The 18042-nt window shown below is 35.5% G+C and overlaps 6 protein-coding genes across 6 annotated transcripts in view; 3 read left to right on the top strand and 3 right to left on the bottom strand.

The window, feature by feature from the left end:
* Positions 1 to 1136, bottom strand: part of LOAG_06276 (hypothetical protein) — a 1933-nt gene extending 797 nt beyond the window's left edge. The window contains exons 1-2 of the mRNA XM_020447108.1: positions 957 to 1136; positions 657 to 822 (exon numbers count right to left, since the gene is read on the bottom strand). Coding sequence (XP_020302627.1) covers positions 730 to 822; positions 957 to 1112 — 249 coding nt within the window. The 5' untranslated portion in view covers positions 1113 to 1136 and the 3' untranslated portion in view covers positions 657 to 729. The remainder of the gene's footprint in view (positions 1 to 656; positions 823 to 956) is intronic.
* A 257-nt stretch (positions 1137 to 1393) lies between these two features.
* On the top strand, positions 1394 to 3025 carry LOAG_06275 (hypothetical protein). The gene is made up of 5 exons (XM_003141811.2): positions 1394 to 1656; positions 1769 to 1919; positions 2248 to 2351; positions 2498 to 2711; positions 2884 to 3025. The coding sequence occupies exons 1-5, from the start codon at positions 1496 to 1498 to the stop codon at positions 2980 to 2982; spliced, it is 729 nt and encodes a 242-aa protein (XP_003141859.2). The 5' UTR covers positions 1394 to 1495; the 3' UTR covers positions 2983 to 3025.
* Positions 3026 to 3385: 360 nt separating this feature from the next.
* On the top strand, positions 3386 to 6704 carry LOAG_06274 (arginine-tRNA-protein transferase). The gene is made up of 8 exons (XM_003141810.2): positions 3386 to 3771; positions 3828 to 3890; positions 4008 to 4302; positions 4593 to 4691; positions 4916 to 5089; positions 5298 to 5455; positions 5905 to 6174; positions 6252 to 6704. Exons 1-8 carry the CDS (start codon positions 3710 to 3712, stop codon positions 6373 to 6375), a joined length of 1245 nt encoding a protein of 414 aa, XP_003141858.2. The 5' UTR covers positions 3386 to 3709; the 3' UTR covers positions 6376 to 6704.
* Positions 6705 to 8691: 1987 nt separating this feature from the next.
* On the top strand, positions 8692 to 12109 carry LOAG_06273 (Ile-1 protein). The gene is made up of 10 exons (XM_003141809.2): positions 8692 to 8937; positions 9066 to 9205; positions 9533 to 9689; positions 9838 to 10002; positions 10141 to 10315; positions 10442 to 10606; positions 10683 to 10821; positions 10927 to 11133; positions 11449 to 11561; positions 11676 to 12109. Exons 1-10 carry the CDS (start codon positions 8712 to 8714, stop codon positions 11704 to 11706), a joined length of 1518 nt encoding a protein of 505 aa, XP_003141857.1. The 5' UTR covers positions 8692 to 8711; the 3' UTR covers positions 11707 to 12109.
* Positions 12110 to 12628: 519 nt separating this feature from the next.
* LOAG_06272 (polyprenyl synthetase) lies at positions 12629 to 14532 on the bottom strand (the record flags this gene model as incomplete). Its single annotated transcript, XM_003141808.2, has 7 exons — positions 12629 to 12832; positions 12934 to 13074; positions 13271 to 13415; positions 13481 to 13554; positions 13698 to 13808; positions 14022 to 14237; positions 14416 to 14532. The coding sequence occupies 7 exons, from the start codon at positions 14530 to 14532 to the stop codon at positions 12629 to 12631; spliced, it is 1008 nt and encodes a 335-aa protein (XP_003141856.2).
* A 989-nt stretch (positions 14533 to 15521) lies between these two features.
* On the bottom strand, positions 15522 to 17553 carry LOAG_06271 (WH2 domain-containing protein family protein). The gene is made up of 6 exons (XM_020447107.1): positions 17277 to 17553; positions 16946 to 17123; positions 16669 to 16842; positions 16376 to 16565; positions 15850 to 16247; positions 15522 to 15768 (listed from the first exon to the last, which is right to left on the bottom strand). The coding sequence occupies exons 1-5, from the start codon at positions 17545 to 17547 to the stop codon at positions 15861 to 15863; spliced, it is 1200 nt and encodes a 399-aa protein (XP_020302626.1). The 5' UTR covers positions 17548 to 17553; the 3' UTR covers positions 15522 to 15768; positions 15850 to 15860.
* Between the last annotated feature and the right edge of the window lie 489 nt (positions 17554 to 18042).

The raw sequence follows: 18042 nt of genomic DNA, 5'->3' as shown, positions 1-18042 counted from the left end.
CGAATAAGAACTTTATTCATGGAAAGTACAAGCCATTGAAAACTTGTCCCTCATTTTTTGTTCATATTCAAAATAAAATTATTTGGAAATGATGAGTCAAATACTTGAGGAATTCAATAAGTAGAATATATAAAGGTTCTACATATTGCCTCACGTAACGAAGCTAATCAAATCAGTTATTGGTTTTAGACCGCATCATAGATCCTTCCATAGATTCCATCATTCTCTCAAAACGTCCCAAACTTTGAATTGGCATTGCTTTTGAAGGCTGTCTCTTCTTCCAATTTTCATATACCACACAAGCTGACATACCAGCTGGAATATGTTTGAAATAGAAGTACATGGAGTGCGAAATTTGGCATCTTTGAAGAAGTTAACTAGTTTTTTTCGTAAACTGTTTCCTCAAAGTGTTCGTTCTATTACTCGTGTTTTCAAAATGCTCGCATTCGTCCATTTTATTGTTTGCACTTGCCTTTCTTTCCTCGAGAGGGTAGCTAATATTGCTGGTGCTTGTTTTACCAAATAAAGATAAATGAAGGAACCTGTCTGAATTGCTGAACTTGACCAAAAAAGATATGGACATGAGGTCCAAGCAGGAATTTGAATTTTTAACTGACCAGTCACAAGAATATGCAAATTAAATGATTACTACTTACATAAAAAACCAACAGGGAGCATACAAGCTTTAATATGAGAGAGTTTGATTATCATAACGGAGTAATCAAGAAGTCACTGCTTGTCGTCTTCTTCCGGAAACCAACTGTGGTAATCTTTCCTCTTTAAACGTGTGCCTCGAAGCTGTCCACCAATTATATCTTCTGCCTGGAAATTTAGCGAGAAAAAACTAAAATTTAAATAAACACTTGCCGACAATAATAATATCACTTTTCATGGAGACAAAGTCAAAATTGAAGAAGACGGTAATATCAGAAACAAAAAATAAATTAAAAATAAACCCGATAAAAATAATCAGCAATTCGTGGCACATGGGAGAAAGTACTCTTTCTGAAATCTTCCGAACGTCGCCAAACAACAAAGGATGCAATACCGGAAACGAATACGATACCAACAGTAAGATCCAAAAACCAAAGCCACTTTGGTGGTTTCAACATCAATCATAGAAAGCCTCTTAAAATGATGCATATAAGGGATTTTTAAATGAATACTTTTTAGGGGAAAAGGATGAGAATTCATTAACAGTAAAATAGGGTTTGATGATCTCAACAGAGACAGCATCTTCTGTTGGATTGTTAAGACCTAGAAAAAGCGAGTCAGATGGAATTCCGACAGGCCCATCAGATGTAATTCTCGCCTAGCAAACACCAAAGCCTCTTCTTCTCATTAAACATCCAAGGCACACCTCACCTCCAAAACACGGCACGAGTCGAGTAGCCAACAATGAGGACCTACATGTTGCAAGTCAGCTGTTACTTCGTTCCGAGAAATAACCGGAACGTGCTTTCAGGCTGTCCCATCTTCATAGATATGTAATGTGATGATAATGATGCAGTGTGGCCGATTATCTGTAATAGGTGTGGTTCGATATTCATCCTTCCTCGACATAACAACAACAGTAGGAACATCGGATGCTGTCGACAGCTCGTCAAGCCTGCTGAAAGAACAGTGCGGCAGTGGGAACACCAAAGTTGTTTCGAGGTAATCTTAAAAAAAAAACATGACCTTTTACCTTCTGCTCTCACTGTACTTCTTGCCTTATTCATTTAATCATTTAGCCCAGTCAGCCTGGTGATCACCATTCCAATTGCAGGTTGACCGAAAGGCATCGTTTAATTGCTGAAGGTCGCTTGCCACCTGTGTTTTATGAGTGGGAGAGAGAATTATGGGCAAAACGCGAACGTTTCGGTACTTATGGTTTAGCTAGTGGTGTTAATCCTGAAGAATTATGGCCCACTATCGAAGTGAGGATTGCATTTCGTTTATGGCTCATTTACTTTTTTTCTAAAGTTTTCTCCCTTACTTCTGAATTTAAAAATATCACCATGAAACAGTTTTCAGGAAACATTGTATTGCTACTAATCATTCATTGCTAGATACACTGAACAGAACTAAACTTCGGTTAGGTGCCAGCATTTTCAAAGCAAATTTTAATTTTTATTTTGCTGGCTCATCATCTTTCCAAATTGTCGCGCAATTTTCCAATCAGTTCAGTATTTCGAAAAAAAAACACTTTGTAATTTCATTGCAGAATTAATCAAGCAAATAAGATATAAGGATAATTATTTTCAGGAAATTCAAGAGGAAGAAGTAGTAGGGTGGTATATGAAATACAATGATGTCGTAAAAGCTGTAGAAAATGCGAAAAGGTCAGAACGTGTGGCTAGCTTAACCAGGTAAACATGCATGGAAATGCCAAACATTGCAGAACAGGGATGTTTTTGCTGTTATATAGACATACATAGCATATGTTTGAGTTACGATGTGTGTTCATTGGTCGCAGTCTGCTATACGGTTCATGTTTAAACGTCGTTCATTTCAGGCTTAAAGAAGTGGCCGCACTTGAACATAAGTATCCGGAAATGTTGAGGGAATTTTTAGAGAATCAAAAAGAGGTGGTTCCGATGAAGTCGAAACAAGAATTAGAAGCGGAACAGCAAGCTAAAGATATGCTTGAATACTATGGCTATGAAATTTCGCCTAATGATCCACGATTCCCAATTTTATTTGAAAAAATGACGGAAGCAAAGAAAAAAGTTAGCGGTTATCGTCCACTAATCAAATGTGTTTTTTCATCATTCTCTAGCGAAATGTCGGTTTTCTAGGTTACACAACGTCAGTTCTTACTTAATCAAGACTTCATGTGTTCTCTTTGTCTTTTTTATTTTATTTCCTTGGTCAAACTAACGAAAAATAGGGAAATTATAGGCAGCCAAATTAGCGGAAAAAGAGGAACTATCGTTGAAGAAACGTACATCGCGAAAGAAGGAAAAAGAGAAGAAACAAGAGGAAAAAGAAAATTCATGATTTGATTGTTTGTCAGAAGATAGGAATAAATGATAACTGGAGATCTTCAGATGTTACTGATAGACATTTTCTTGTCCGATTAATATATGACACCATCGTGCTAGCGTGCAACTGTTGTATGCTCTTGCATCTAACATATATGTTTCAAACAGGAATATTTAATGATGTCAGATACAAATGGTGTCACAATGCAGCAGAAGCAGCAGCAGCAGCAGCAGCAGCAGCAGCAATATTCCATTGTTGAATATATCGGTTATAGTGAAGGTGGATTGTGTGGTTATTGCCATCGAGAGGGAGCAAGTCCAACCAGCATTGGTATTCCACTTTGTTCATTTTGAAATTATTTTAGTCATTTCTGTGGGCATTAACTTTCTCAAAATTTCGTCTACTTTTTAATTTGAGTTGGACATTCAATGAGTCTTTTTTTGAGGTGGAGAAGTTATCAATTTAAAATAATTGTGAAACATCGCACTGAATATTGCAGGAATTATGGCATATCATTTATCATGCGAAAACTTTAATCAGCTCTTAGATAGAGGATGTAACCGGTAATTCGGCAAGTAAAGCAAAAGTGACAGAAATGCTTTGTTGTTCCAAAGTTTTTCTCCGCTTTATTAAAGGAACATTGGTACAAAGCAAATCAAGCCACTTTTGTTTTCAAGATTTTCTTTCTTATATTATCAGGATTTTGTAGCTTTTGCTGAATTCTAGGTCCCAAATTTCAGGTATGTGGACACGCAGTCTCTCCGTATCGCACTATAACGAATTACTTGATAGAGGGATCAGAAGGTATCATTTTTCAGTCTTTATTTTTACGGTCCGTTTAAGCAGTGTTCAATTTTCAGATCTGGTAAATATTTATACAAGCCGATGATTGCCAGTACATGCTGTCCACAATATACAATCAGGTATTTATTTCACCCTAGAGTTTTTTTTCTTTGAATAATCTTCATCATCATGTGCAATAATTCAAAGTATCTGATTCGGCATAAAGTTAGCTCTAATGTTGAGAAGCTTAATTTTAGACTTGATGTCAACAATTTCCGCTTGTCAAGAGCACAAAAAAAAGTGTTGCGTCGAATGAATGATTTTCTCCAGAGAGATGTTCGACCGAACGAACGACCAAAAATACCAGAACATAAGGTAACACAAAGGGCAGCTGAAAGTAGTGCTGTTTCATCAAATTCTCAAGTCAAAGAGGTACAAGATAATGAGAAGGAAATAGTGAATCATGGATCTCGAAAAAAAGAAAAGAAGAAGGTCCAAAGGCAAGAAAGAGCTTTCCAAAAAATGCGCGAGAAAGGTATCAATGTTAAGGAGGTTTGGACTTTTTATATCACGATGTAATCTACAAATAGGGTCTTTCAATAGTTGAATTATTGCTGAAAATACCGATTTTCTTTTTTTGTATATGAATATATGTTTAAGAATGTAGAAACAAATTCCAGTTCAAAAATGTTGTACGGATTAGACTAAAGAGGTAGATAACTTGTGAATAATTTTCTATAATGGAATATTACAATCGGATCCTAAGGCATGAAGTATATTACATTGAGGTACGGTTTTTTTTTTGATCCAAAGAGTCGTAACGTATTTCCGAGTGATTTTAGGCCCAAAGAATGCGTCATGAAAAGGAAGAATTTCGGAGAAGAACTTTGAAATCATTCATTATCAGTTACGATCCGGAAACGTTCAAGCATAAATTAGAAGTAACTGGTTATTTGGCAGTTTCAAATAAATGCAGATTTATTTCTCCGTTGTAAAAATTTTCTTTACTTCCGCTTTTTCTTTTTGGACTGAAAGTTCTTATTAGACAAGCAAATTTCAGTGATCATTATTTTGCTTCATTTCGAACTTAAACTTATTTAGAAATACTTTTCTTTTCTTTTCTTTTTTTTTCAACATATAAAATTCTATATCTTGTTCCTTGTAGGTACGTTTGGTTGATTCGAACTCATCTGAGTTTTATGAGACTTTCAAAGAAAGTTTCAAATTGTTTGAGAAATACCAAACGAATGTTCATCATGATACTCGCTGTAATAGAACTGGGTATCGGAATTTCCTTGCAGATTCACCACTATTCAATAACGAAAGAGACGAGAGTAAGGTATGTTATATTCAATTTATTCCAGCAATTTTAATTTTCTGTTTTTATAGCTACCTTTTCTATCACTTCTCATAATTTTCTTTTTCGATTTTTGAAAAGCGCCACTGGAAAAAGTTTTCCTTACTTGCCAGTTTGCACCCCAAAGATATTTTTCGAACTTATGGTCCTTTTTAAAAAATTGATAAGAAAAATATGATAAAACTACCAGAGCGTGGCGCTTGGTTCATATCATCAACAGTATTATCTTGATGGCCGTTTAATAGCTGTTGGTGTTGTGGATATTTTACCACGCTGCTTATCAGCCAAATACCTCTATTACGATCCCGACTACGAATTTCTCGCCCTTGGAACATACACAGCTTTACGGTATGGTCGTGAACTTTGAGATTTTAATTATTGGTTAATTGTTCAGGTCTACAATAATTCGAATAAAGGTAAATTAAGTTCAGCTTGCTTTACGCTGCTTTGCGACGTGCAATTCGAAAAATACCGGAAAAAAAATTGCATTTTAAACTTAAGATTTTGTAGTTTTGTGGTATTGCTCTTTTTGGATTAAGGAATTTTGGAGTATTTCTGATTCTTTGTAGATAAACTCCCTGGCTAGATTACTTGATGAAACTGGGTAAAATGTAGCTTTTTAATTAAAAAAAAAAGATCTAGTAATGTAGAACTTGTTTGAGAGTAGAAAAAGCTTTTTCAGTCATTTTTTTTTGGAAATTTCGGAATCAGGAAAGAAATTTTTACCACTAACAAGGTGTTTTCTGGGTCTTTTGGATTTTCAAATTATTATGAGTTCAAATTTCCGTAAATTCCAGGGAAATTGCATTTACTCAGGAGCTTGCAAAAGAAAGACCACAGCTACACTACTACTATATGGGGTTTTATATTCATTCATGTCAAAAAATGCGCTACAAGCAGCGCTTCCATCCATCCGATTTGTTATGCGATCGTAGTTTCACGTGGGTACCTCTGGAAAAGTGCTTAGAAATGATAGAGAGATATGGCGAACGAATCGAAGCATTCGCCCCAGATGCTCCGATAGCTGAAAAGTGTCCAGTAGAGTCCGTAAGATGTCTTTACAAAATGTGAGTTAATTGTATTTACTTGAAACATATCTTGTTACATTATGGTTCGCAATTATCATGAATAAATTTTTTTCCAGGAATATTTTTCCGTACCAAATTTTATTGACGCTACCAGATTTTAAAGAAACAGAAACATTCATGGAGGAATATACTCGAATTGTTGGACCAGTCGCCCGAGAAATGTTGCTCTACAGAAAATGATATTTCATAGACTTGTTTTTTAATTTTATTGTTTCGTTTTTTCAGCATCGACTATGTAAAAAATTTTGATCCGCGTGAAAAGTCTAACACAAAATGCAATCATTTTTGCCAGTTACGGTTTATGCAGTTGAAAGTGTTCCACACTTTTGTGGAGTTAGTATGAAGATTTCTGCGCGAAATCTAACTTTGCCCAACTTATGACGCGTGAGCTTGGTAATATTAGTGTTAGAAGACGAAACATATTGGAAGCTGCTAGACTGTTGGAAAGACCAGCAACGCCCAATTACCTATTTCAGATGATTCAAATAATGAAAGAATAAACTTACAAATGGACTTATTGAAATGGCTTACTACCAACATCATTTCCGAGAGACTTGTTGGTTTGGAATTAAACTTTCATCGAGGAACTCATTACATCAGTTTTGTCCAATCAGTTTCTCTTCTTGCATGTTTCTTTTTTCAAGTCGAGAGATATGTTCTTTCAAAAAAAATTCTTCCGTCATCTCATTTGCTATATATTATTATCATAGCATACACATCCTTTCAGTAAATTCCTTGTGCATTATCTCTACAAGTTATGTCTCATTTTATTGTCATAACGCTTTTTGTAGTTTTTTGGTTCATTTACTTTTCCAAGCATAACTCATAGGTATATTTTGCTTACGTTATCCTATCCCTGTCTCCCGTTATAATGTATCGTATGTTCTGTATGCGTCACGACCATTTATTTGACAAAGTATTTCGATGAGTTGGACAGTATTGATTAGAAAACTATGATGTTTGTTTACACTTCTGCAGTCCCAGGATATGCAGATTGTACCTGATCGAAATTTTGTTTCCAAATGAACCACTATATACTTGTTTAGTATATAATGTGTAGTATATAATAGAATGTGTGTGTCACAGCAATTTATCGCCTAATTCTAAACAGTATCCTGAATGTAGAGCTATTCAAGACGTGCTGTTATGGATATTTTATTACTGATTATATTATTATGTTTTTCATGATTTAATTATATAAAAATAAAGTCTCTTTCCCAGAGGAAAATTTTAATTTCTGATGTTGACCATGTCGTAACCATTTGTACATCAAATGTAATTTTCCAAGTTTAGTAGATTTTTACCTTCTTTCCATTCCTGGAAAGCAATCTAGGCTGTAATCGAGGCAATTGTTAAATTTTGTTTGATAAGCTCGGACGACTGGAAGTAGTGTCATTCTGAACAAAGGGTTTCCTCTACATTATTCTGTTTTATCTCTTCATCGTATTGTCCTAATATTCTATTGACTGTGGTGGCTTACAGTAGCATACTGTGTGAAGGGACACATAGCAAGAGTAATTGAATTGTTACACTGAATAGGATAGTAACACGTAAGTTTTAGAGTAATGGATGGCGACTGTTTGTGTTTAATCCGGTTTGCATCCTTTTTTCCCTTATCTCTACGCCATCATCACACACTGAGATTAGATCATTATTTAATTGTTAATTGAACTTATAGAATTTTTGCTTTTGATTGAAAACATGAGAAAAATAATACATTGAACAGAAATGAGGTCGCTCTCCTGAAATTTTGTACCTCTGTTGCGGTATCTCACGGCACTTCAGCAATGCATCTCCCGGTTTATTCATTATCATTTGTTAATCAGTGCAAGAGGTGTCGCAAAGCTATGATATTCAGTCATTAAATTTAAAGTGATATCATGGTAGTATTAAAAGTGACGGTTGACATATATATATATATTTATAAATCATTTGGTCACTTGTTCTATTATCAGTTTCGAAGAATAACTGAACATTTGCAGCAGAAACTTCAGACTCTATCCTTCTGTCATTGACAAATATTGATGGGAGGGTAAGACTATGAGTATAAATTGGGAGTTCTTAAATCGGTTTCGAAGAACATCGGTTTTTGTCTTATATCACCGTCTTGTCTTTAGAAAAATAACGTCGTATGGAAACTGTCTCTTGTTAATGTATTTTTTGTTAATCTAGATAGTGATATATGTGTGATAAGTAAAATATCACATTCCTACTACTAATTTTGTTAGTCATACGCAAACAGAGTATTACCATTTTGCTGTATTAAAATCCTACATTTGTCCGTATAGGATGAAGAAATGTGGCCGAGTCGAAAGAGGGAAAATTGGTTTGCCTGTTCATGTCTAATCGGTACAACTAACTGTATTATATCGAACTGTTTTTTGAAACGTTTCATACGTAGAGAAAGTTCCGTTATCAGCTTCGCCGGGACCTAAATTTATTATAGTTAACTCCATTATTGCTTTTCATGATTATCATTGATGTTACTTATTAGTTCAGTTTTCAGGGCAACTCTAATGTGCACCCTCATACCATTTTTATCACTGATAACAATATATAAGTTATTGTTACTGACACAAGCAGCAGTTGGACCTGTGCAAAGACGTTTTGAATACAAGCATAGTTTTCGTGCGCCTGATTTATCTTTACGTGACGGTACTATACCATTCTGGACCATTACTGGTGATGCAGTAGCTTCCAATGAACAACTTCGATTAGCACCGTCCATGAGGAGTCGAAAGGGTAAGTCTGGTATCTCTTTTTGCTGCAAAGTCATGCACTGGCGTACCGTTATCGATGATTTAAGCACTTAAGAAGAATGGTAGGTCTCTCAATTATGGTCTTTCAATATTCAAATATAATAATTTTAGGACTTGCTTGGAACAAGCGAGTAATGGCTGAGTCAAATCATTTTGAAGTCCAAGTAGCTTTTCGAGTAGTCGGACAGGGTCGTATTGGTGCTGATGGTATTGCTATTTGGTATACTGCTCAACAACCTACTCTTGGTCCTGTAAGTAAATTTTTTGCAACCATCTTATGTTTTTCAAGCATATTTAACAATTAAGGATATCATGATCGGTAGACCCCACCTAACTACTTCTGAACTTTCCGATAATACGTAATAATTGATATTAATTTCAGTATGGACTGGATTTAATAACAGTTATTGCATTAATCATTATAGTAGGTTCTGTTTCATCATTTGATTACTGGGATGTATGATGTATAACTGTTTGTTTGCAAGAGCGATTGTCATAAGAATGTGCTTTCTTCTGTAATCTTGGTGAAGTTATTGACCTCACTCACCTCGAAGGAAGGTCATTCTTCTTTACTTGAGGTGTTTGGAGCTAACGACTACTGGACAGGAATGGGGCTTTTTCTGGATTCGTTTGATAATGATGCCCAAAAAAATAATCCATTCGTGGCGTTGATGATTAACGATGGCACCAGGCAGTATGACCATCAGACAGATGGCTCGCAACAGATGCTTTCAGGTGGATTCTTGAACTTCAATTTAATTTCGATAAAGAATTAAATTAGTAACAGTTACGATTTACATCTTTTAAGGATTTACATCTAATGACTTACAGACTAATGACTTTTTTATTTTTTATTAAAAATACCAAATTCCTGGAATTTCAGGCTGTCAGAAAGATTTTCGTAACAAGCCATATCCAGTACATTTGAAAATTGAGTATCTTCACAATGTTGTTACCGTTTCATTATCCGATGGTCTGCAAGCTATACCCCGTTATGAATCATGTATTCGCTCTGAAAACATATTTTTGCCGAAAAACGGGTTTTTCGGTATGTACTGCAAATTATAACAGTAGAATAATCTTGTTGAGTCGGTTGAAGTTTCATTATAAATGGAACAATAGCTACAGATTTTATGTTTCAAAAATATTCTTCCCTTCAAAAAAAATAAAATTTCTGAATTTTCAGGTATTTCCGCTGCTACGGGTGGTTTAGCAGATGATCATGATATTGTTGAGTATAGCGTATTTTCATTATATACCGATAGAACAGCAGCGCCTTCTGCGCTTCCACAAGAGGAGAAACAAAAATATGATGCTGAATTTGAAAAACAAATGAAAGAATATGAAAAAGAACGACAAAAGTATGAATGTTATCCACAATAAGATTTTTAATTTTGTGAATTGGCTCTACTTTTTGAATACTTCTTTAGCTGTTCTCGTTTATGATATTTTAAAGAACGAAGATAGAATGAAGAGTTTTTTTTAAGGTTCAAGGAAGAGTATCCGGAAAAAGCAAAACCAGACACACTTGATGAAGAGATCGCTGAAATATACGAAGATACATCACAGAGAGAAATGAGGATGATTCTTGAAATGCAAACAAATATTCGTCAAATTCTACAACATTTGGAAAGTCGATTACAGGATATCAGGTATCCTTGACTGTCCTTTCATGCGTGAAAATACTGTGATAGAAAATTGAAAAATATTTCGAAACATCACTTTTAGTCAACAGCAAAATGTCCAATTTCCACTGGTACAACAATGTGCAGTCAGAGCTGGTGGAGCTGCTCTTGGTGGACCAGGTCAAGTGGCTACTGCTGCTATTGAAGGTTTCCAGCAGCATGAAAAGAATGAAGCGTTGCAGGTCACTATCCTTTTCGATAACTTTTCGTGAAATCTACTGCAATCGATTGATTGATTATATGTGGGCTAGAAAACTTTAATATTTGTTGTGAAATTTCTGTTGTAGTCGCTACGGGACTTAACATCTAATATCCGAGATATGAAGAGCTATGTAAATGAAATATTCACTCGAACCTACAATCTCGAGCAAAAAATGGGTAGTGGAAGTGCAATGGGACCTTCGTCCGGCATTATGCCAGATCCGGCTTTACGATCTCTTATTGAAACAATACAAAATGATGTACGGCAAATTAGAACGGCGCAACTTGGAGCGGTAATTTCCCATTCAAAATTTTGATAAGTGATGAAAATAAACATGAAACATCAGCTTGCAGTGGCTTGAAGTACTTTCTTTTGAGACCGAATCCTACATGTGAAACAGCTGCTTGCTTTTATGTGCTTCCGTAGAATACTCATTATCCTTATTTCTCTATCCTCCGAACACTTTCTCAAATATCTCATGTTCTTTTTGCTTTTAAAATGTGACCAATTATTTCGTTCTGCATGCTTCAGCGCTTTTTTTTATTGTCTTTTTAGTAAACGGCAATAAAAGAAGTTTTTCATAAACTACAACTTATTTCTTTTCCAGCCAAGTGCACAAGTTGGGGGTAGCTGTGCGAATGTGTCCTGTTTGTCGTCTTCATTTTTCATGACTATTATTTTAGCGCAGAGTGCAGGTATTATCCTCGCCCTATGGATAAGGTAAGTTTCCCAATAGCATTTAACATGCCTATTTAATTACACATTTCTAAGCAAATACTGCATTGCACAAATCACTTCTCTGAAGTCTTGTTTTCAAAGTGCCTTTTATTGCAGAAGCAAGCCGGAGAAAGCGAAATTTTACTGAATAAGATCTATATTTTTTTGAAATTATTTCGGGTGGAACAGATTTCGAATTCTTTCAAGAGGTTTCGACGACCAGTATATTTCCATTATGTGCTACATGCATGTTTTTTCCTACTTTCTTGAAAAAAAGAAGGCAGTCACCGTTATAATATTGTGCACAATTTCAGCTGCCAGATCAGCTGTATTTTTGGAAGAATTAACTCTGCTTTCTTTTAATTTTTTGTTTCTTCAGCTCTGCCAAAGGTTGTGATAATTATTGTGTGGCAGTCTGTTGTTTCTTGACATAAATTGTTACTTTTTAGATTTTTTCCTACATCTTGCGCGCCTGGATTTGTGTTACAAGTTCAGCTTTTATAAAAAACTGCTGAATTATTGAATTAAATCGTAATTTAAAATGATGCAGCTTTTTTCTGCTTCGTGACATTTTTCTCTGAAACGTTATAATATTGTGCACAGTTTCAGCTACTAGATCAGCTATATTTGGAAGAATTAACTCTATCTTCTTTTAGAAATGCTACTGAAAGTGGTTCAAATGAGTTACTGTATCTTGTGTATGTGGTATAATCTTTTGCAAAGGAATAGTTTACCTCTGCTGGACGACCCAATATTTTCGAAGATGGGAATGATGCGCATAGATACCGTGCATTACATATTATCGAGGAACTTGACTGTATTCATACTTCTACTGAGAAAGGTCTTTCAACTTCAGGAGCATTATATAGCATATGCTTCGCCTGCGAATAATATTATTGGGCACACTAGAAGCAACCAAAATATGTTTCAAAAGTATTAGTTTATAAATGGAAATATCAAACCAAAATCAAACCTTGCCTCTCCAAAACATATCATTCTACGAGACTTTTCCCATTAGGACTAAATGAAATTTACTTTTGCCATTCACTTCCAGCACGATAAAAAATAATTTAACAGAGGTTCGCATTCACTAAATCATCGACTGATTGTCGTAGGATTGGTCTAAGATCTATCATCGGAAAATGATCAATACTGTTGAGTATTTCAACCGCGCATCTTTCACGAAATAAGGGGAAATCATCTGCTACCCGCAAATGCGTCAGAATATCTTTCAGTCTTCGTTCCGAAGTAATACTTCGTTTACCAAAATGTTCCTGGAAATAACTGTTTCTTAAGGGATACAAAAAGACCTTCTGCTTGTTTGATTAACTAATTCGTATTTGATACAATTTAGATAGTCGACGCAAAATATTACCTGAAAATCTACCAGGAAGCTTGGCTGATTTATCAGTTTCTCTACTGCTTTGCAGGTGACCCATGTGCACTTCGCTCCCCTCAAGTCATTTCCTACCTTGCCCATTATTGATTTATCGCCAAAACAATCCATGTAATCATCCTAAAGAGCTAAAAAATTTTTACAAATGGAAGGATGAAATAGCTGTACTCTCATTAGAATCTTAGTAACACGAATAGTCAAACTTTTGCACCCAAGGAATGCCTATAAAAATGATGAAGGAACGTTATGAAGCCTTCTAATCCTTCTAATCTTTGATAGAGTTTACGTTGGTTTCCAAATTTAATGAAAAAAGTACCTTAGACTGGAAGAGATAACCAAGTTGGTACGCGATCCGTTTCAATGGTTCAATGATCAAAGGTTGTGCAGTTGAAAGAGCTGCAATTTGCAATGGTGTGAAATAAGTATAATGCGATGTCTTGTGCTGCGTTATTGTCCGATGTCTGAAATCGAATGGCAAAATATAGTTACTAAAATGATTTAAAAATTCCCTAGAGTGTAAAATAACCTTTGCCAAGTGCAGTCTTCAACACCTTTTGTATCACTGTCAAGTATTTGCCCAAGGACCGTAACACGCCGAGCCTTAAAAAAATATTTTTGAACAGAAATGAGTGGTTGCCCTCCCCAAAATAACAGAAGTAGGAAAAACTTCCAACCAGCAATATTCATTTTTCAACTTTCAAAACACCAAATGACGAAAAGAGCTGCTAAGTCATAAAGCATACTTCATCAAAAGCATCTCTAACTGCGGCCGGGATTCGATTACTGCGCAAGGTGTACGACACCATGCAATCCAGCAGCAGTCCGTCATTGATTCCGTTCATTCCTATCCCTTCCTAAGAATCTTTCAAAAAGTTATCAAACATGTCGACTAAATATGATACGTAGGGCTACTTCTTAACCACAAAGATCTTTTTTCGAGACAGAGCTTTAGTGTACAAAGCTTTAGCATGATTAAATATATGAGATGGAAAATAAGGATTTCAAAGATATAAACATGACCAACAGACTAAGCAGAACCAACTCATCGAATGAAAAGGAAAAACAACCAATCGATGCCAACATGGTTTGCCTCTCCTGTTAACACCTTCATCCATTACATCATCCTCGATGAGGAAAAAGCTTTGCAAAAGTTCCAAACAGGCTGCTGTATTTGTTATCATTTTCATTTGTTCTTCATCTTGTTTCCCACCGAGTGCCTTATATGCCGTTACCAACAAAATACTTCGTTTATATTTGCCACCACAAACAGAATGATCGAACAGCTAGACTATCAACAAATAGAATGATCAAACAGCTAGACTATCAAAAAGATCAGTTAATTAAAACCGAATGTGAACATCATATGCTTATTGGAACGCTAACATCTTAAATTCATCATATAACTTTTCTCAAACGCTCATTTCGTTTGCTTCAACGACCAATATATAAACGAAGTATTACCTTTTCTATTCGATCTCTAATACATTTTGCTTCACGTTCCTGCAGACCAGTGACAAATTTCTGCACTGCAATTCTTTTGATACTTTTTATCGCATCAACAATTTGTTTTTTACACATGCTGCAAAAGTTCTTGACAATACTGATGGCCATAACAATGACCTAAGGAAAAATAAGTGTGATAACAGAATATAAAGAGCAGATATGATGACTGTAATTCCAAATATTTCAAAAATGTCACAGTACCTACAGCGAAAATAAGCGAAATATTCTGCAATTCTCAACAAATGTGGAATTCAAGAATCGAAATACATTTAATATAAAAACTGATGACAAATAAAACAATAACAAAGTTCCATAACCTTGTTATAAGTATTGTTCACAAGAAGAGACCTGTAAATTAAGAAATACCCAGAAAAAGCAATAATGTGAACGGACGTACTGCAAACATTACAGTCAGCAACAACAATAAAATAATGATATCACTGAATAAATCAACTTAGGGTGGAGGGGGAGTTAAACAATGGATGAATCAAACGGTTAAACACATTTATAGAGCCATGAAAAATGGAATCATAGCTTATGTTTATCGTACGACCTAAGTAATAATACTTGGACTAGAATCAGTAGTCGAATAACAGCAATATTCAGCGATAAGTGAATTTTGCTGTTACTCGACTCACATAAAACATAAAAATAAATTTGTTTCCACATAAGAAATAAATACAGGCTTCAAACAAATATAAAGAGCCACAAACTATTATATCTCTTCTTCATAGCAACTATTCCTCATGTTCCACTATCCAATACACGAGCACGGTCAACCAATATAAAAGCATCTACAACCTAAGTTCTCGAAGAACCAATAAAATGTTTAGGGTGTATGTTCAAGTACATAGTACACTACATACTTTTTTTGTGTGCGTTCAAGTACATAACACACTATATATTTCGTTTATTAATGTCTCGTTAAGTCATTAAGTTCAATTTGAACATCTAATCAAAGTTACGACTAGCAACTCAAAGAGCAGAAAGATCTGAGCGCAAATTAATTAGATTAGATAGTTTTCCCTAACTGGTAGTAGAAAACTGATCAAATATCCTAACATAACCGAGTCAAAATGGTTCTAAAACAATTTTAATTACTAAGGCTAGAAGGCACATTCATTCATAACCCTATGGGTTAATGGAACAAGATCATATTAACTAGTCCCATTCTTCATCATCATCTGTTGGAGATTCGCTATTGCTATCGGAATGTCCCAAAATATGTTCCATCCTACGACGCAATATGGCCGCAACATCATTTGCTTCTGCAGCTGCTTTTTCCTCTGCTGCTTGTTCTTTCCTCTGCACCTACAAAATACATTTTGCCAAATTCGGCATTTCACAAAGAAAGTCCTACAACTTGACGGTGACCAAAACAGTCTGTCTTACCTGCTTGAGTTTTATGCCAGACTGTATTTCAGCGAGTAGATTCGAACGTGTATCAGAAACTTTGGTAGCGAATGCTTCGTTTTTACTTCTTCTTTATTAGCAAAAGATGCAACAACGATGGGCGACTGGGTAGTTGCTGCAACGGAGGTAACACCGGATGATGGTGGTGGTGGAGGAGGAGGAGGAGGAGGAGGAGGAGGAGGTGGTGGTGGAACAGAATTGGCAGATGGGGCAACATACTGCATTGTAGGTGGAGAGGGCATCTGGCAAACTAGTGAGGTATGCATGAGGGGTGGTGGTGGTGGAGGAAGATCATCCTCTAAAAGAGAATCGTCTTGCAAATCGATGTCGGCCAACTGACCAGCTATTTGGTTATCATCTAAAACAACTGGCGATTCCTGAAATTTGACTTAGTTTTAAAACAGCAACAAAGAAGTTTCAACATCAGTAAATGAGTACAACTGCATTCCAAACAGATAATCTCACTAATATTTTTGATGTTAATTGTAAACTCAAAAAATCCTGCCTCTTTGACAGGCGAAGAAAAAGGCGCGACTGAGGCTTTATTTGGAATCGTGGTAACATATCCATTACTAGCAGGTACGCTCATACCAGCTGGTGCGCGGACTTGATCAATATGCACTATCTGAGGTGCCTGATATTCTGCTGGAAAATGCATGATGTCTGCAGGACGTTGTTGAGATGCGACAGAATATCTGAAAATATAATGCAAACCATACCAATACTCTTATTATAAAACGAAATCTATCATGTGGGATGAAAAAAGAGCATAAGCACTAAAATGGATACAGTTTCAACCTTGGAATGGAATTCTTTCCGATATTATTCGTCACAGACTGACGATTACGTTTCTTTCGAGGATTTTTGTTTTCTGCTGGTGATCTGATAGAACGTCCACGGCGTCCATCACCAACGTCCTTCAGCATCTCTTGTCTCCATAAATCGAAGAAATATGATGGATCAGTATAATACCTACAATACATGCATGAAACTTATCTTATCACTTTTATATAATATCAAAACACAGTCTTTCTGATATTCAGTAATGAGAACAGAAACATCTGATAAAATCAACCTAAGTCCATTCTTCTTGTCATCTCTGTAAGGATTTAGAGCATCCAAACTGGGTGGTGGATCACAAGCAGCATAACATTCTGCTAAAGCAGAAGGCAACGTCTGACGATCTAGTGTATGCTGATCGATTATACAGCTACTTTTGAATGGTTTTCGCATATGCAAGTCTTCAAGTGACACTGAAATATAATGTTGACGTTCCCATCACCATATGCAAAGTTCAAAGAATATAGAGTTATTGAATCAGGTTTACTGTGACGCTAATGACGATAAACTTCAGCTCATTTTCCACGTTGTTAATTTAAACATCCAATCTACAAAAATAAAAGAACCTTGCTCTTGCGTGTAGTCCAGTTGTGCCACCTTGTGCGTCAATCTTTCAATCCTTTGCGATAAAGTATTTGTTTTATGATCCAATTTCACGGCCTCGTGATAAACTTCGCCGAAAATATGCTCAGCATGTCGACTTAACGAACTCAGTTGTCGAATTAGATTTGCTAGAGTACCATTGGCAACGCATTCCAACTCATCGTGCTGTATCGAAGATGGCAAACGATGAAGGCTTACGTTAACCGGTGAGATCGCACGCCTAGTCAGCGGCATCTGAAATATGCACTATTTTGAATTTTTTCTTTTGATTATTAGCTAGGAACTCTTCGACAATCGTATATTTCTTAGTACTTTTCATCAGTATTCTCCAATGATGTGGTACTATGATCCCAAGTATCACAAGGCAATCATGCCAACAAGGTAATTAGATCATCTTGCTAGGCGAACAGCCAAAAAAGATTTCATGAAGCAAGACATCAATGAAAACAGAGAATTAAATTTTGAACTTAAAAAACTTTCATTTAATTTTTATTGTTGAGAAAATTTTTTACACACGTAAACAAACACGTATGCGATGTATACTGCTGAAACAACCCGCTTGTAAACTACTAAATGAATTTTATTTTAATAAATTTGTTATTTTATATCATTTCTAATTTTAATTTAACATTATTTGAAAATAAAAAAAACAATTTGTTTGTTTTATTTACTTTCCATTTCATTTATTGTGCAAATTATCATAATTGTTTATTATACAAAAACAAATTT

This window comes from Loa loa, assembly GCF_000183805.2.
Source record: "Loa loa unplaced genomic scaffold supercont3.18, whole genome shotgun sequence".
NCBI classification, from domain to species: Eukaryota; Metazoa; Nematoda; class Chromadorea; order Rhabditida; family Onchocercidae; genus Loa; species Loa loa.
The sequence above is the reverse complement of the archived record's forward strand: the minus strand, read 5'-3'. Positions and strand labels throughout refer to the sequence as shown.

Excerpts from the sequence above, each read along its gene's own strand:
- LOAG_06275 (XM_003141811.2), top strand. The coding sequence starts at position 1,496 with ATGATAATGATGCAGTGTGGCCGATTATCTGTAATAGGTGTGGTTCGA. Across the intron at positions 1,920-2,247 it reads AATTATGGCCCACTATCGAA|GAAATTCAAGAGGAAGAAGT; the intron begins GTGAGGATTGCA and ends AATTATTTTCAG. Across the intron at positions 2,712-2,883 it reads TGACGGAAGCAAAGAAAAAA|GCAGCCAAATTAGCGGAAAA; the intron begins GTTAGCGGTTAT and ends GGGAAATTATAG.
- LOAG_06274 (XM_003141810.2), top strand. The coding sequence starts at position 3,710 with ATGTGGACACGCAGTCTCTCCGTATCGCACTATAACGAATTACTTGAT. Across the intron at positions 4,303-4,592 it reads AAGGTATCAATGTTAAGGAG|GCCCAAAGAATGCGTCATGA; the intron begins GTTTGGACTTTT and ends GAGTGATTTTAG. Across the intron at positions 4,692-4,915 it reads CGTTCAAGCATAAATTAGAA|GTACGTTTGGTTGATTCGAA; the intron begins GTAACTGGTTAT and ends TGTTCCTTGTAG.
- LOAG_06273 (XM_003141809.2), top strand. The coding sequence starts at position 8,712 with ATGTGCACCCTCATACCATTTTTATCACTGATAACAATATATAAGTTA. Across the intron at positions 9,690-9,837 it reads CTCGCAACAGATGCTTTCAG|GCTGTCAGAAAGATTTTCGT; the intron begins GTGGATTCTTGA and ends CTGGAATTTCAG. Across the intron at positions 10,316-10,441 it reads TATGAAAAAGAACGACAAAA|GTTCAAGGAAGAGTATCCGG; the intron begins GTATGAATGTTA and ends GTTTTTTTTAAG.
- LOAG_06271 (XM_020447107.1), bottom strand. The coding sequence starts at position 17,547 with ATGCCGCTGACTAGGCGTGCGATCTCACCGGTTAACGTAAGCCTTCAT. Across the intron at positions 16,566-16,668 it reads GGAAAGAATTCCATTCCAAG|ATATTCTGTCGCATCTCAAC; the intron begins GTTGAAACTGTA and ends TTATATTTTCAG. Across the intron at positions 16,248-16,375 it reads TTTCTTCGCCTGTCAAAGAG|GAATCGCCAGTTGTTTTAGA; the intron begins GCAGGATTTTTT and ends GTCAAATTTCAG.